General features: G+C 36.3%; 3 protein-coding genes across 3 annotated transcripts; all 3 read right to left on the reverse strand.

Annotated features, from left to right (window-relative positions):
- Positions 1-1,728: 1,728 nt before the first annotated feature.
- On the reverse strand, positions 1,729-3,109 carry LOC132790225 (acidic mammalian chitinase-like). The gene is made up of 4 exons (XM_060798688.1): positions 3,005-3,109; positions 2,500-2,941; positions 2,224-2,432; positions 1,729-2,160 (listed from the first exon to the last, which is right to left on the reverse strand). Exons 1-4 carry the CDS (start codon positions 3,063-3,065, stop codon positions 1,766-1,768), a joined length of 1,107 nt encoding a protein of 368 aa, XP_060654671.1. The 5' UTR covers positions 3,066-3,109; the 3' UTR covers positions 1,729-1,765.
- Positions 3,110-6,661: 3,552 nt separating this feature from the next.
- LOC132790120 (acidic mammalian chitinase-like) lies at positions 6,662-8,012 on the reverse strand. The gene is made up of 4 exons (XM_060798558.1): positions 7,913-8,012; positions 7,411-7,852; positions 7,135-7,343; positions 6,662-7,071 (listed from the first exon to the last, which is right to left on the reverse strand). Exons 1-4 carry the CDS (start codon positions 7,971-7,973, stop codon positions 6,677-6,679), a joined length of 1,107 nt encoding a protein of 368 aa, XP_060654541.1. The 5' UTR covers positions 7,974-8,012; the 3' UTR covers positions 6,662-6,676.
- Positions 8,013-9,310: 1,298 nt separating this feature from the next.
- LOC132791216 (uncharacterized) lies at positions 9,311-12,393 on the reverse strand. Its single transcript, XM_060800057.1, has 3 exons — positions 12,285-12,393; positions 10,192-10,596; positions 9,311-10,129 (listed from the first exon to the last, which is right to left on the reverse strand). Exons 1-3 carry the CDS (start codon positions 12,292-12,294, stop codon positions 9,651-9,653), a joined length of 894 nt encoding a protein of 297 aa, XP_060656040.1. The 5' UTR covers positions 12,295-12,393; the 3' UTR covers positions 9,311-9,650.
- Positions 12,394-15,498: the final 3,105 nt, after the last annotated feature.

The following is a 15,498-nucleotide window of genomic DNA, read 5'->3' on the forward strand; positions in this document are numbered from 1 at the left end:
AATTGGGGGATTTCATAAATTATACGCCATTATGAAAGCATAATTTTGTAGAAGTTTAATTTAATAATTTACTCCACTTATTTTCGTTCTTTGTTCTGTAACGAAAATGATCCTGTAAAAAGGTCAATTCGATCGTCTTGGGGATTTTGTTATATCTCTTTCCATTTCATTTAATGTTAATGACTAATTTCTAGGTTCTACTACTTTTCAAAAATATTCAATGATGCTACCCAGTCAAGTCAGGGAATTAGGGAATCAGTTTTAAAGCAATTTGTTCTCCAGAAGCATTGCATGATATCCACAATTATAATTTAAAATAGTTACAAATTCAATTTTTGTAAATCTGTAGAAATCCGAAGATTGCAATAAAAATGACAATTAAGGATCGATTTGAGGAAATGCACTACTTTTCAGAAGTTTTTAATTATTCGGCCAGCGTAAACAGGGTACAATCAATAAAGTTTTTAGTCATGCGAACTAACTCAAGTGTATTCCGTTATCGTCAAAGGAAATATATTATTCAGATTTGCTTAAATTTAAATTTTATGACCCAACTCTTAAGTTTGCCTTTTTGCAAATTACAAAATGTATAAAAAAAAAATAAGAATCGACCACATGACCGACGCGTGCAATGTACAAAGTGCGTAGTAAAAGTGCTCACTGTTTGTTATCGAGTCGTACATTTGCCATCGACAGCGGCTACCCAGCAATCGGGTCCACTTCGGGAGGGTAGGAGTTGGTCAAAGCCCAGGGAGTAGACAGAGCACCCTCGATAGGATCACATCAAATTGTTGAATTATATATTTGTTATCAATTGTAGCGCTAGTACATTAATAAATCTATACGAATGCAAGGAAGAAAATAGCCAGAAATTACTTACTTACATTTCATGATCATATAGACATACAATACTGGCAGATAAGGTATAAGCAGATAAGCCGGAAAGGAATGTTTGCGACCTTTGCTAAAATCGCGAACATTTTTGAAGATCAAAGTAATTTGAGAAATTATTAGGTTGGAATAGGGTACAGAATATCAAATTCCAATAACTCATTTACACTAAGCAAAACGATACATTCCTGAAGTAAAAAAACCAATAATTGAATTAATGAGCTTCTGTAATTCACCATTATATTATAATTAGGTTCTATATGTTTAGGTATTAAAAGTATTTTCAACTTCTATGGCTACAAAGAAAGGCTTTAAACTGCAAATTGTTCAGAATAGGTTTCACCAATCTTAGTCGTAGAAGTATTTTTTATTTTACATGCAAACAGAAGTTATTTTAGCCCAATACGAATTAACATTAAAATCAGCCGAGTGTACTCAACAGTAATACTATATCACGTTCATTAAGAAATTGTTCTTAAAAACAAAACACAGCTTTCACAATGGCATTGTTTCTCTGATTAATCTTTCTTATACATGAACAGATATTGCTTTGGAGTAAATAAAAAGAGCAAGGTTATTGATTGATAAGCTTGATCTCTGATGTTACTCATCCATGTACGTATACTATATTGAAATATGTCTGAGTAATGCTAGACAAATAGTCTTCGAAGTCAATATAGCAACAAACCTTTTAATAGCTCATTCAGTTGCCTCTTAAGAAGCTCTTCAGAAATAATCAAACTTGAGGTATTGAAAATAGACCCTTCAGTTATTGCAATAAACAAATAGATTACAGATTGCCAGTCACATCTCATAAATATAAACAGAATTTTTGCAATTTTATAATTCTTTATTTACTTATTTTTATAGAATATTACCAACGCAACTTTTCGTTGATGGTCCTGAGGAGTGGGTAAGCCTGGCCGCAGAGACCGCGATAATCATCGGTCTCCAGGGACCAAACCATGGCACCAGCAAGGTTCTTCCTCAGAGCGAAGTCCATCTTCCACTGCACACTGAGCCTATTGTCGAAGCTGACCCATTGATCACCAGAGTAGGCATAGGGAGCAGCATTATCGTTGTCAAAGATTGTGTGCCAGTTGTTCTGGCAGATCTCGTTGTATCCCAAGTAGCCTCCCTCGCCGGTGTAGGAGCCAGCATTGCCAGTGCCGCGGCATGGTGCACCAGGCCAGTTCTGGGAAGGATCCGACAGTTGGAAAGAGCGACCATAACTGCCAACGCCAAGCACAAGCTTGTTAGCGGGAGCACCTGTAAGAATATAGAGAGAAACATAAATAAGTTAAGGAATCTACATTATTAAGTCTCACTCACCCTGGCTGAGCCAATAGTTGATGGCGTTCTCGATGGCCCATTGTGGGGCATTGAAGCCAGTCTTGCCATCAGAAGCCATGGCAAAGTCGTAGGTCATAACGTTGATGAAGTCCACCTGCTGGGCAATGTTGGCAATCTCATAGGAGGTGCTGGCAAGCGACTCTCCAGCTCCAACAGCAATTCCCAGTTCGTAACCGTAGGGAGCAAAGCTGTAATGAAAAGAAAACACAAGTATATCATGGCATATTCTTAAATAGTGTAAAAAACAGAACTTACGCCTCCTTCAACTCGCGCAGCAAAGTCACGAAGTTGGAGCGATCATTCCAGTTGCCACCGCGTTGGTTGGGGTATTCCCAATCCAGATCCAAACCATCGAAGCCATTGTTGCGCAGCAGGGTCAGGGCAGAGTTGATGAAGTTCTGACGCTTGCTCCAGTCACCGGCCATGGATGAGTATTTGGTGGAACCCTCGTTCCAGCCACCAACCACAGCGAGCACCTTCAGGTTGGAGTTCTGACGCTTCAGGCCAATGGCTTGGCTGATGAAGCCCAAGTCATAGTCCAGCCAGGTGTCCAGCGATTGAATGTTTCCACTATCATTGATGCCAAAGAACGAGTAGCTCAGATGGGTGCAGAGATTGGCATCGATGTTGGACACATCAAATTTTCCATTGCCACTTCGGTAGTTTGCCCAAGTTCCCCAGTAACAATTGACAATGCCTGGTAACATGGTGATGATAATTGAAATTATTTACCATTAACTGTTCTATTCACTTAACTTACGTTCGGCAGTAATTATTTGGCCAAGACTGAGAATGGCCAACAGTACTAAAAGTTTGCCCATTTTAACGAGTTAACAATTCGATTTGTTGTCTGAAACAGTTGCTGCTGGCCCTTTTATACTTAATTTTCCTTATCTCGGCACTGAAGTGACATGTTTAGCACTTCAAGAGGTAATTTATATGAAAACAATTATAATTTTACTATCTTCAACATAAGTACGACATCTGTCCGTCTGTCAGTCTGTCCATATAAAACGCTATAAGAGATTCAGCTATATTTTTTTTTATAATTGTTTCACATCACTTGTAATGGTTACTCGCAGATCAAATTTCTTTACGATTTTTTCCACGCCCACTGCGGCCTCCGATATTGAAGAGACTTACCATTTTTGGTACATACAATCATAACTAAAGTCTTTATTATTGATAATCAGCTAAAAATTGTAGAAGTAATTTAAGAAATAATTGTATATAGTTAGTTGCTTTGGTTGCAAATCTGGTATATTTTGTTCTCTATGGTATATTTTGAATGTAATAGAATATCGATATACAACATATAATATTCAGTATTTTAAGTATTTTTCAGTATATTAACTTGGTATAATGGCAAAATGATTAAATATTTGTTTAATTCTGATCGGTTTTTAATTGCCTAAACGATATTGAAATAAATTAAAAATTCCCTAAGAGGTAGTCCTTTTTACATTATGTGTAAGAAGTCTACATTTAGTAGCCTTTATGATTAACATCGTTATAAAAACTTTTAACATGATTTTCAGAACTTTTTCAGTAGCAATACAAAATTAATAAACACACTTATTGGTATATTTATACCCGCTACCCATAGGGTAGAAGGGTATTATAACTTTGTGCCGGCAGGAAATGTATGTAACAGGTAGAACGAGGCATCTCCGACCCTATAAAATAAAATATATATTCGTGATCAGCGTCAACAGCCGAGACGATCTAGCCATGTCCGTCTGTGTATCTGTGTGTCTGTCCGTATGAAACACTGGATCTCAGACACTATAAGAGATAGAGCTATAATTTTTTTTCGACAGCATTTGTTATGTTTGCACGCAGATCAATTTTGTTTCAAATTTTTGCCACGCCCACTTCTGCCCCCCGCAAATCAAAATCGAATAACAAGCGTAATTTTGAAGCTAGGGTTTCGAGTTTTGGTATATACTATAGTACTTATGATTCCTGAAAATTTGTTTGCGATCAGATAAAAATTGTAGAAGTTATTAAAGAAATACTTTTGTATATTTTGAATGGTGTACTATATCGATATACCAAACATATAATTTGGTATTTTTTAGTATTTTTAGTATTTTCGGTATATTTTGAAAATAGTACCGCAATATTTTGCCTTTATTAAAAATGGGTAGCGGGTATCTCACAGTGGAGCACACTCGACTGTAACTTTCTTACTTGTTTTTTTTTATTGCTTTACAAATAATAGATCATTCATCATTTTAATGGAATGTGCTTGTTTATGGTATCAGCATTTGCTTTTTATTTCATTTAAAATGTCAATCAAAGTAAAACAAAATAGTTCTTTGGACTTAAGAGCAACTATAAATCCCAAATTCTTGGAAACCACTCGTAATGTGACTTCTTAAACCCTCCATAAACGAACATCATATTTAAATTTTTATCTCAGAACGAAATAAATAACACATTGAAAGCAAGTTTTATAGTAAAATTTAGAATTATCAATCAAATTTATACAAATTTTATTTTTAAATGAGCAATATTAAATCCTTCTTAGATAGTATTTTTTGGCTACCGATAATTTAACAGTTTGGGCCTTCAAAAAAATAAGAAAATCATATTACAATTTGAATTTCATCACGCAATTGATAACGCATTGAAGGTGCCATTTCCGATAAAGCAAATAATCGTTATACACATCTTGGTTTCCATTTTTACGGTATACAGATTCTCAGAGCCATAAAGTTAAGCCAATCAACTCGAGTGTTTGCCCGTTATCAGGAATTCCAGATCCGAAAGAAAATAAATAACTCAGTACTGCTTTAAATTAAATTTCTTTAACAAACAGTTTAGTTTTTATTCAAGTTCTAAAACAATAAAATATAAACAAAAAGAATCCCCAATTTCAATAATTAATTTATAAATTCAAAACCTTTCCACAGCTTGAATCAAGAATAAGATAATACACCTAATGACTAAGTGTAATACATTTTTAGGTTATCCATTAACATTAGCAAGGTAAGTAAATAAGCTGATAGTAACCACTAATACGAGTACTTAAATAAAAGAAGAAAGATTGGAAAATCATTATACACGGCCATTTCCAAAAATTATTTAAAATTATACAATTTGATGTTGTGAAATATATGAAATTTTGTCAATAACATTTATTTAACTATTGAAAGAAAAGTAATTATGATTCCTGAAAATTTTGTTGTGATCAGATAAAAATTGTAAAATTTATTTAAGAAATACTTACCTACTGCATTCGGGTCTTGGTTGTTTTTGCTGACAATCTGGTATGCATTGCAGTCTATGGTATATTTTTAATGAAGATCTAAATTATTATACCATATATAGCCTTCGGTATATTTTCGTATTTTTGTAGTATATATATTTGAAATATTCTTAGAATAATACCGCACTATTTTGTTTTTCTTTATAATGTGCAGCGAATACATGCAGTATATTTTAGTATTTTTGTAGTATATTTTAAGAATAATAGCGTTTAGCTATTATTTAGCGGGTATTTTACAGTCGAGCACACTCGACTGTAGCTTTTTTACTTGTTTTCACGTTTCGCCAGAGAATTACCCACATAAACATATTTCAAATAAATAAATATAAATTCATTGAATAATAATGCACACCATAACGTAATTTAAATAAAATCTGAGCATTGTTTACAAAATTTCGCATGTTACAGGTTCATTCGGGAAATTTAAAGCAAACGCGACTTTTTCGATTTATGCATATCTCTTGCGTCAATAACATAAACATAATATTACAAACCTTGATATACGTAAATGTTATTACAAATTAGTAAAAATGAAGAATATATTTATATAAAATTGAGTTAACTTGTAATTTACAATTATGATGGAGCCACTAGTCGAATATAAATTATGAAAGCAAGCAGATGATTCCGGCATCTTTAATTCCAATAAGTACAAATTGTATATGATTCAATTGATGAGTAGATAATATAAAATAATTTGTTGTAGTATAGAAGTAGTATATTATATGATAAATCGGCATGCTCCAACCAAGTGTACACAAAAGAAATACAGCTGACACAAAATAACACTGCTTCTCTGATTAATCTTTTTCTTCTACCACATACTGATATTTTATTGAAGTAAATACAAGAGTAAGGTTATTGACTGATAAGCTTCATCTCTGATGTTACTCATCCATGTATACTATATTGAGGTATATGAGGAATGTCTGAGTTATGCTAGACAAATAGTCTTCGAAGTCAATATATCAACAGACCTTTTAATAGCTCATTGCCTCTCGAGAAGTTCTTCAGAAATAATCAAACTTGAGATATTGAAAATAGAACCTTCAGTTATTGCAATGAACAAATAGATTACAGATTGCCAATAACGTCTGATTAATATAAACAGAATTTCTGCAATTTTATAATTCTTTATTTATTTATTTTTACAGAATATTACCAACGCAACTTTTCGTTGATGGTCCTGAGGAGTGGGTAAGCCTGGCCGCAGAGACCGCGATAATCATCGGTCTCCAGGGACCAAACCATGGCACCAGCAAGGTTCTTCCTCAGAGCGAAGTCCATCTTCCACTGCACACTTAGCCTATTATCGAAACTGACCCATTGATCACCAGAGTAGGCATAGGGAGCAGCATTATCGTTGTCAAAGACTGTGTGCCAGTTGTTCTGGCAGATCTCGTTGTATCCCAAGTAGCCTCCATCGCCAGTGTAGGCTCCAGCACTACCAACGCCGCGGCATGGTGCTCCTGGCCAGTTCTGGGAAGGATCCGACAGTTGGAAAGAGCGACCATAACTGCCAACGCCAAGCACAAGCTTGTTAGCGGGAGCACCTGTAAGAATATAGAGAGAAACATAAATAAGTTAAGGAATCTACATTATTAAGTCTCACTCACCCTGGCTGAGCCAATAGTTGATGGCGTTCTCGATGGCCCATTGTGGGGCATTGAAGCCAGTCTTGCCATCAGAAGCCATGGCAAAATCGTAGGTCATAACGTTGATAAAGTCCACCTGCTGGGCAATGTTGGCAATCTCATAGGAGGTGCTGGCAAGCGACTCTCCAGCTCCAACAGCAATTCCCAGTTCGTAACCGTAGGGAGCAAAGCTGTAATGAAAAGAAAACACAAGTATATCATGGCATATTCTTAAATAGTGTAAAAAACAGAACTTACGCCTCCTTCAACTCGCGCAGCAAAGTCACGAAGTTGGAGCGATCATTCCAGTTGCCACCGCGTTGGTTGGGGTATTCCCAATCCAGATCCAAACCATCGAAGCCATTGTTGCGCAGCAGGGTCAGGGCAGAGTTGATGAAGTTCTGACGCTTGCTCCAGTCACCGGCCATGGATGAGTATTTGGTGGAACCCTCGTTCCAGCCACCAACTACAGCGAGCACCTTCAGGTTGGGATTCTGACGCTTCAGGCCAATGGCTTGGCTGATGAAGCCCAAGTCATAGTCCAGCCAGGTGTCGAGCGATTGAATGTTTCCACTATCATTGATGCCAAAGAACGAATAGCTCAGATGGGTGCAGAGATTGGCATCGATGTTGGACACATCAAATTTTCCATTGCCACTTCGGTAGTTTGCCCAAGTTCCCCAGTAACAATTGACAATGCCTGGTAACATGGTGATGATAATTGAAATTATTTCCCATTAACTCTATTTGCTACACTTACGTTCGGCGGTAATTATTTGGCCAAGACTGAGAATGGCCAACAGTACTAAAAGTTTGCCCATTTTAACGAGTTAACAATTCGATTTGTTGTCTGAAACAGTTGCTGCTGGCCCTTTTATACTTATTTTTCCTTATCTCTGCACTGAAGTGACATGTTTATACTAGCTCTTCAAGAGGTAATTTATATGAAAACAATTATAATTTTACTATCTTCAACATAAGAACGACTCATTGAACAAAACCGTCCTCTTATACTCTGCTCTATCCATTTTTAAATTGGTTTTGTGGGGTCCTCGGAAAAATGCTTCCCAAAGCAAACAGCTTTTTTTGGAGTATTTTGGAACATAGCAAAGAGCTTTTGACAGTGTTTAAGATTATAGAATTCTTTTAAAGCAGCTTCTGAGAAACACAAATTCAACAGTGTATTAATTATCTTTAACTTTTAAATATAATATTATTTCGATGGTTTAGTTTTATTGCGGTAAAATAATTTAGCACTAATATTAATTCTCAGATGATCTAGGGGATATTATAATAGTATAATATAAGGAGGAAGATTTACGCCAGTCCCTTGTAGATCACGTATACGAAGTTAGTAGTCTCCATGAACATTGTTGTCTTCGAAATCTTTCAAATGGTTTGCACTACATTTTTTATATACATATTTCAAATTAATAAATGCATCTACAATTTGCATGTTGCAGTTATCGATAGAATAGCATAAAGATAGTATAAAGTTATACCAAACTATGTACTTATCTGATCACGTTAAAGGAATGTGCATGCTTATGGCAATCGGCATTTTATTTATTATGCCAATTCAAATCGTCAATCAAATTAAAACAAAATATTTGTGTAGTCTCAAGAACGACTATAAATCTTTGTCTCTTGGTAACCACTTGAAAAATATGACTGTTTAAACCACCCAAGGAAACGAAAATCTTATTTAAATTTTAATCCTTCCTTCATGGTCACCACTTGTAACTTGCTGTTTACCAAAAATAGGAAAATGATATCTAAATTGTTATATCTGATCGAAATTTAAAGCATTTTATTTATAATACATATTTAAATTGTCAATCAGATTTATATGAAATATTATTTTAGACTTTAGAACAGATGTAAATCCATTTTTAAAGAGTATTTGCTTGGCAACTGCTCGACTGTTTGACTGTTTCAACCCTCAAAAATGAAAATCATATTACAATTTTAATCTCAGCACGAAATTGATAACACATTCAAGGGGCCATTTCCGATAAAGTGAATAATCGATCCACACATCTGTTGATTTCTATGTTTACGGTCTACAGATTTTCTGAATCATAAAGTTAAGCCAATCAACTCAAGTGCTTAATCGTTATCAAGGTATTCCAGCTACCGAAAAAAAATCATACTTCAGTTATGCTTAAATTTAAATTTTATTAACAAACACTTTAGTTTTAATTTTGCAAGTTACAAAATGTATAAAAAAAAGAGTTAGAGCTGCTATTGGCCATTGAGATTCATCGACAATAGATAATCGTTAATTGGATACAAGTAAAACAAAAATAAATACATATTGTGTATTTGTGGGCGCCAGTGAGGCGTGGGAATAGCGGGTGTTCTATAATTCGAATCCAGTGCGTGAGTCTCTTGATAATGCATCTAAGATGCAGAGTTTAACTAAGTTAAATACTCATAGATTTGGGGGCGGCTTGGGATTGAGGCTGTGACTTAGAGCGATGCGCTCGTTATTAAACTTAGTTCGAGACATAGATCTCGAACTCCTTGAAGGCCAGTTCCTCGCCTCCATAGGGGATGTAGCAGCATCCGTGCGAGGGTTGCACCTTGCCCACAGTCACGGTGCCGTCGTGGGTGGCACGACCAACGAAGAGGGGCTCGCCCTCACTTGTCTCGCCGGCAGGCACGGCCTGAGGTGGAATGTTGCCTCCCTCGACGGGCACCCAATGACCGCCAGCGGCGCACAGGACTTCGTACTCGCTGTGGCCGTGTTCGCCGCCTCCCCAGGCAACGTAAGTGACGCCATGAGAGGGATGCAGCTTGCCGGGAATCAGATCGCCCTCGTGACGGGCGCGTGCAATGTACAGCTGCTCGCTGCTATCGAAGCCACCCTCCAGAGCATTCGGAGGCACCTGGCCATTGGCAGCGGGTACCCAGCAGCCGGGTCCGGTTCCTGAGGGTGGGGCAAAGCCCATGATTGGCGCAGATGGAGCAGAGTCTGAATGATCGTGTTATAAATAAAATACCGTTCAAGTTAAGTAAAATTCCCAACAAACCTACCGCCATCAATAAGCCAGGTGCCAGAAGCACCCCAGCCAGTGCAGATGCCCACATAGTTGACTGGGAATAAGAAACCAGCATCGTAGCTCAGGAAGGCAGCAGCATCGCCTTCGTGTCCAACGGTGATGACATTGTCATACCAACGCACCCAGAAGCCGCGGAATTCGCCTGCATTCAGAATGCCAGGGGTTGGCACCTCAACAACATCGGGCTTCTGACCATCCTTGCGAATGACCGACTTGCTGTTCTCCCATCCGCCGAGGAAGATCTCGAAGATTGGTGCGCTAGGACTGGGCTGTGAAGTGAGTGCAAGATGGGCATCCTTGGGTGCACGCACCTTGAAGGTGAAGACTCCTCCGCTAGCAGGTTGGAATTGGTATTCCAATCTGTCGGGTGTATTGATTTCTAAAATTATAAATAAGGAGAAATATGATAAATATCGCTAAATGATCAAAGAAATAACGATATGGAGAATGGGGAATAGAGAGCTCTAAAAACTATTGAGAAAAGACAAGAAAATAAAGAAAGAATCAAAAATAAACGACTACAATGAAATAAAAACCAAATTAATCGATTGCATAGAAGGGGTAAAAAAGGAACTGAACGAATGATATTGGTTTGTAAACCGACTAAGCGAAGAGGAAAGTCGATAAAGTCAACGTTAAGTTCAAGAAAAACTAAAAGAACGAAAGAAAAGTGAACGAATTCCCAATTCTAAGAATATTGTTCGTTATATTTAAATATCAACGAAGCAAATTCTAAACTTGAAAATGCTCAACTGTCTTATAGATGTACACAAATCTTCATCTAGATTTCATCATCAACTTTGAATTTATTCATCAACAACAACTTCATGCTAATACCTAGCGTATATATTTACTTAGAAAATATAGCTGTCTCTTAATTGGTTGTTTATTTGTGAGATGAATGGGAGGGAAAACATGGAAAAGCAGATGTTTGATTGGACAAGCGTATTGTTGTTTTCGTACAATGACGCATTTAATGTCAATTCGCATGATGTCATTTTCGGCTCATTCCGCAGCTCATTCCCATGGCATTCTCTATCGTTTGTGTTCTACGTTAAGTTTGGAATTGAGAACCGAGTTCTCAATTAAGCTGAGCTCGAAAATATCACATAGTTGCGCAATACAACAGACCTGTTTATGTGCGAGTTTTTGACTTGCAAAATAGTTGATAATATTTAGCGAGTGTTCACGAGAATTATATCTGTTAGATACTTATAAAATGAAAGCTGTTTATTTATATGTATATGTAGATTTGTATCTGTTTGTCGAATGAAAAACGTTTGCTCAAATTTCACAGCAGCTTTTGTGGTAGGGAATGACATCATTTATTTATTTTTTTTTTTTTTGATGCACTTCGAGGTCAACCTACAGTCAAGTACGACCATTTGCCTCATATTGATTATTGTCAAAGTTCAAAGGGGAGATAAGAAAGTGTTGTCTATTTCTTACGATGACTAAGCTCATCACACATACCTACGAATCTATAAGTAGCTAATAGCTATGTATCATTGTGAATAATAACGGTTTTGACTGACATGATAATTGAATTTGGATGACCGAATGGGGAAAAGGTAACGGTATTTTATAGCTACTTTCGATTCTAAAGGCGTTGCCTTGTCGGTGCTAGGTACGAAATTCTGTTTGTATAAAGTGTAATTCAACTCCGTGATCTGTTTACGACACACGTAACCTGACACAACTGTACCAACTCCACCTGACTTTGTAAAACTGCTAATAAATAATAAATAGGTCTAAAGAGAAATTTGTGCAAAAATGTTTGCCAGTGTTGTTGACCAAACACAGATTTCTTGGCTCAAGGCCAACAAAATACAGTATGCGGCAAATTGCAGCCGGCGTCGATGGACTCATAACACACTAACCACAACAAAATCACACCATATGTTTTTTTGTATTCCATATAGAAATGTATATCTATTCATCTATATACGATGTCAAGTCAAGCAATCTATTATTCTTGCATTCCGTTATTCGCACAAACTCAAAGAATTTGCACACACGCACACTTCTACTTAACACTAACACCAACAATACACAGACGAGACTCACCAATTGGCATTGTTGCTAAGTTTTTGTTTGGACTCAAACGTTGTTTACTGACTGAGATTCTGATTCAAACTGAAACAGTCGCCGAGTTGAACTGCCGAAGTAAGCACCTGCTTAGCAGCAGAAACGAAAACACAGCAACAAAGATAGAGCGTAAGCGATAGAGAGAGAAAGAGAGAAAAGCTGCTAGCACTGTTGTGAAAGCTTTATGCGACAAACTTGCAGAGTTTGATGCTAAAAATACGACTGAGTCTTGGATCGGGCAAGAAAGAGGGGGCGGATCGTTGTCTATTGGAAGCATGTTAGACTGTACCTATCTACATATTGTATACATAATAAAGAAAACTAGTTAACTGTTAAAGCTGACATTTATTTTTTTCCTCGTAACTGCAAACTATACTCATGCATTTTAAAACTGGGATTGCCAAATTTGAGTAATTTAATCAAACCGAATTTAAATCAAGAGATTAAATTAATTGAGCTTTGATCAGTTAATTAGTGACAAAAAGCAGATACTGTACACTTAAAGTAAAATAGGTTTTTTAGTGCAAGATTTATATTAAATCAATTTTCTATATTAAGTCAAAAACAATTAACACAAATGTTTGCACTTAAGTCTTGGCTTTAAAATGTTGTTATTCATAAATGTCGTGAGCATCTCATTTGAGAGGGTATAACAAGCTTCCTCTGGCGCCATAAACAAATGCTACCTAAAAGCTCTTTTTTGTTACGCTTTCTATTCCATAATCGCGTCTTTACAGTTTACTTTTTGAATCTCATTCCGTCATATGCCGGTTTTATTATAATTAGTCATAAGCTCCGAAAGCGTACCCAGTGACACCATAGGATAACCTTGAATAAGTTGATGATAACGTCATCAAATGGGCGCGCAATGTCAGACTCTATTTGAATAATAAACAGTCTGAGGTTATAACAAACACTTTTATGGATCAATGAGGCAGTGACCAAGGCATAAAGCCTCTATAGATTAATTACAAATCATTTATTTTAGGAAAAGAATATAACTTGCTAAGATATAATATAAATTTATTAAGTAGAATAAAAATCAATTTTACTTATTTCAATAGGTAAAAAAGTAAAGTAACTTAAGTAACTGCAAATGTCACGAATAAATATTACTTATATATTGTATATTAACTATTTTATTTTATTAAAATTTTAAATCTTCGATGGTATTAAATCGACATATGTACGTGAAAAACATTTTTTGAATTCGATTATTTTTCGTTTTTATAAAAGTAACATATATGTACATCTTATGGAATACCGTAAATCTTGCCGCATTCTTTTAAATCAAAGCTTTTACTGTTCTGTATTTTGGAGCATACTTTTAGGCGTTGTATGTTATGTATACGCTATGTTAACTTTATTGAAACAAAAGACTTCATACGGTGTAATATTATGTATTTAGAAACATCATTCATAATGGAATCAATAGTGAATGCAAGATCTTGACGGAACTTCCTCTATTAAAGAACGTAAAATATTTTGTATAAGTAGTTGCTTATTCATCAAGATATCACAAAAACTCATTCTCTTTACCTTTTTTTTGTTTAGATAAAGTCTGCTTTGATTGTGCTTATCTACTACTTTACTACAAATTAAATAGAATAGCGTCACATTTGCAAGCTTATGAATATTTGTGCATTCATGTGACAAGCCCCTTAACGACGACTGCATTCCCATTTACAATTCAGTCTAGAATCAAATCTACATTCTAGTAGTCTTATGAGGCAATTAAGCGGAGTCCCATCAGTAAACAAGATGATTAACTTTTATTGCAATTTCCATTGTTTTTATTGGAGTGTTTACTTTGGTTAACGGCTATTGCATCTGCATGTTATTCAATTTAAGTGCTAGTTATTTCCTAGGCCATTGATTAAATATCATGCTTCTCTGTTAACTGCCTTGATCTATATTCAAGATCCACTAATTTAATATAGTTATGTTCGTGTACATCGAGAGAACATAGTACGAGGCGGACGACTATTGTTCTAACTAAAATATTTAGTTCTAATTTACACGATTCAATTAAGATTTCCGCCACGAATTTGCGCTTTCTACATACTAAATCTGGATGACCGCACTCAATTTACGTTAATTCAGTTCTTTGCTCTTGCTCCGACCGAAGGTCAGTTTCCAGTACCATTCGCAGTGTGGATCTGGATCTGTATCTGAATAGTTGGTGCCATAAGGTTTATTCTTGCAGTCAATTGAAATTACTGCTCAATGAAGAATAACTTTTAAAGGGGTTAAATTAAACTCACTTTAAGCATTTATAGAATGTGAACTGAATTCACTTTTTCGAGATAATGACGATCGTCGACTGTATTTTTCCATGGTATTCGATTCGACGAGCCCCCCTCATAAGGCTTGTGACACACCTCTATTTATCAGCTGTTGAATAGTTGCCAAATCAAAATCAGAGTCCATAGTCGCCCACTTCAAATTTCACTCAAAGTCATATCTACGTTATTTTTGGCATTTCGTTCGACTCAATTGTTGTGCTGGGCAAAACTTGTTGTTAGCATTTCAAATATAAACCAATTCATTATGATTTAGTTGCTAAACAAAGGTCAAATCCGAAGGTCATTGGCTTTTTCACTTTCGTATTTTAACGGAATGGATTCCAGCGAGTTTTATTTGTCTTGGACAATTACGTTTAGACCCCGCCATTTTCACTCATTGTTGAAAAGCACGAGTTTTGGAACCGGTTCACTCACAACAACAACCGTTTTTTATAGACCCATCGCCAGCAGCAACAGTTGGCAAGGGCACCTTGAAATCGAGCCAGCCCAAATGTGTGTACCGCTAACAAACACATTCAGAATATGTGTGAATGTGTATGCATGTATGTGTAAACAAATTGTCATATGGCTAAACATATTGTTTGGAAAATAGCAGTCGTCTCTTTGGCGTCAACATGTCAAATTTCAAGAGCTGCCGCAAATTGCATCAGCATCATCACCAACATTCGCCACCGAAGCACCAGTTAACGGTCGTTGCGGAGAGATGCATGTGAGAGCGCATCAACATGCTGACTGCCGGCTACGTGTTAAGTTGGTCGCGTGTGACGCATCATGTCCCTTTTTCTCTCTGCGCTCTCAGCTCACATGTGCACTTGTCCCATAGACAGGGTATACATTGCTTAATAGCATAATATTTTTCAAAGATTATTAGCAAAGCATGCTAATAT

Source organism: Drosophila nasuta, chromosome 3 (genome assembly GCF_023558535.2).
Source record: "Drosophila nasuta strain 15112-1781.00 chromosome 3, ASM2355853v1, whole genome shotgun sequence".
Classification (NCBI taxonomy): domain Eukaryota; kingdom Metazoa; phylum Arthropoda; class Insecta; order Diptera; family Drosophilidae; genus Drosophila; species Drosophila nasuta.

What these genes read in the sequence shown, in the direction of transcription:
- LOC132790225 (XM_060798688.1), bottom strand. Translation starts at nt 3,065, where the DNA reads ATGGGCAAACTTTTAGTACTGTTGGCCATTCTCAGTCTTGGCCAAATA. An exon ending in CTGCGCGAGTTGAAGGAGGC is followed by an intron (nt 2,433 to 2,499) that starts GTAAGTTCTGTT and finishes TTTTCATTACAG; the next exon opens with CTTTGCTCCCTACGGTTACG. An exon ending in CAACTATTGGCTCAGCCAGG is followed by an intron (nt 2,161 to 2,223) that starts GTGAGTGAGACT and finishes ATATTCTTACAG; the next exon opens with GTGCTCCCGCTAACAAGCTT.
- LOC132790120 (XM_060798558.1), bottom strand. Translation starts at nt 7,973, where the DNA reads ATGGGCAAACTTTTAGTACTGTTGGCCATTCTCAGTCTTGGCCAAATA. An exon ending in CCAAATAATTACCGCCGAAC is followed by an intron (nt 7,853 to 7,912) that starts GTAAGTGTAGCA and finishes CCATGTTACCAG; the next exon opens with GCATTGTCAATTGTTACTGG. An exon ending in CTGCGCGAGTTGAAGGAGGC is followed by an intron (nt 7,344 to 7,410) that starts GTAAGTTCTGTT and finishes TTTTCATTACAG; the next exon opens with CTTTGCTCCCTACGGTTACG.
- LOC132791216 (XM_060800057.1), bottom strand. An exon ending in CACCTGGCTTATTGATGGCG is followed by an intron (nt 10,130 to 10,191) that starts GTAGGTTTGTTG and finishes ACGATCATTCAG; the next exon opens with ACTCTGCTCCATCTGCGCCA.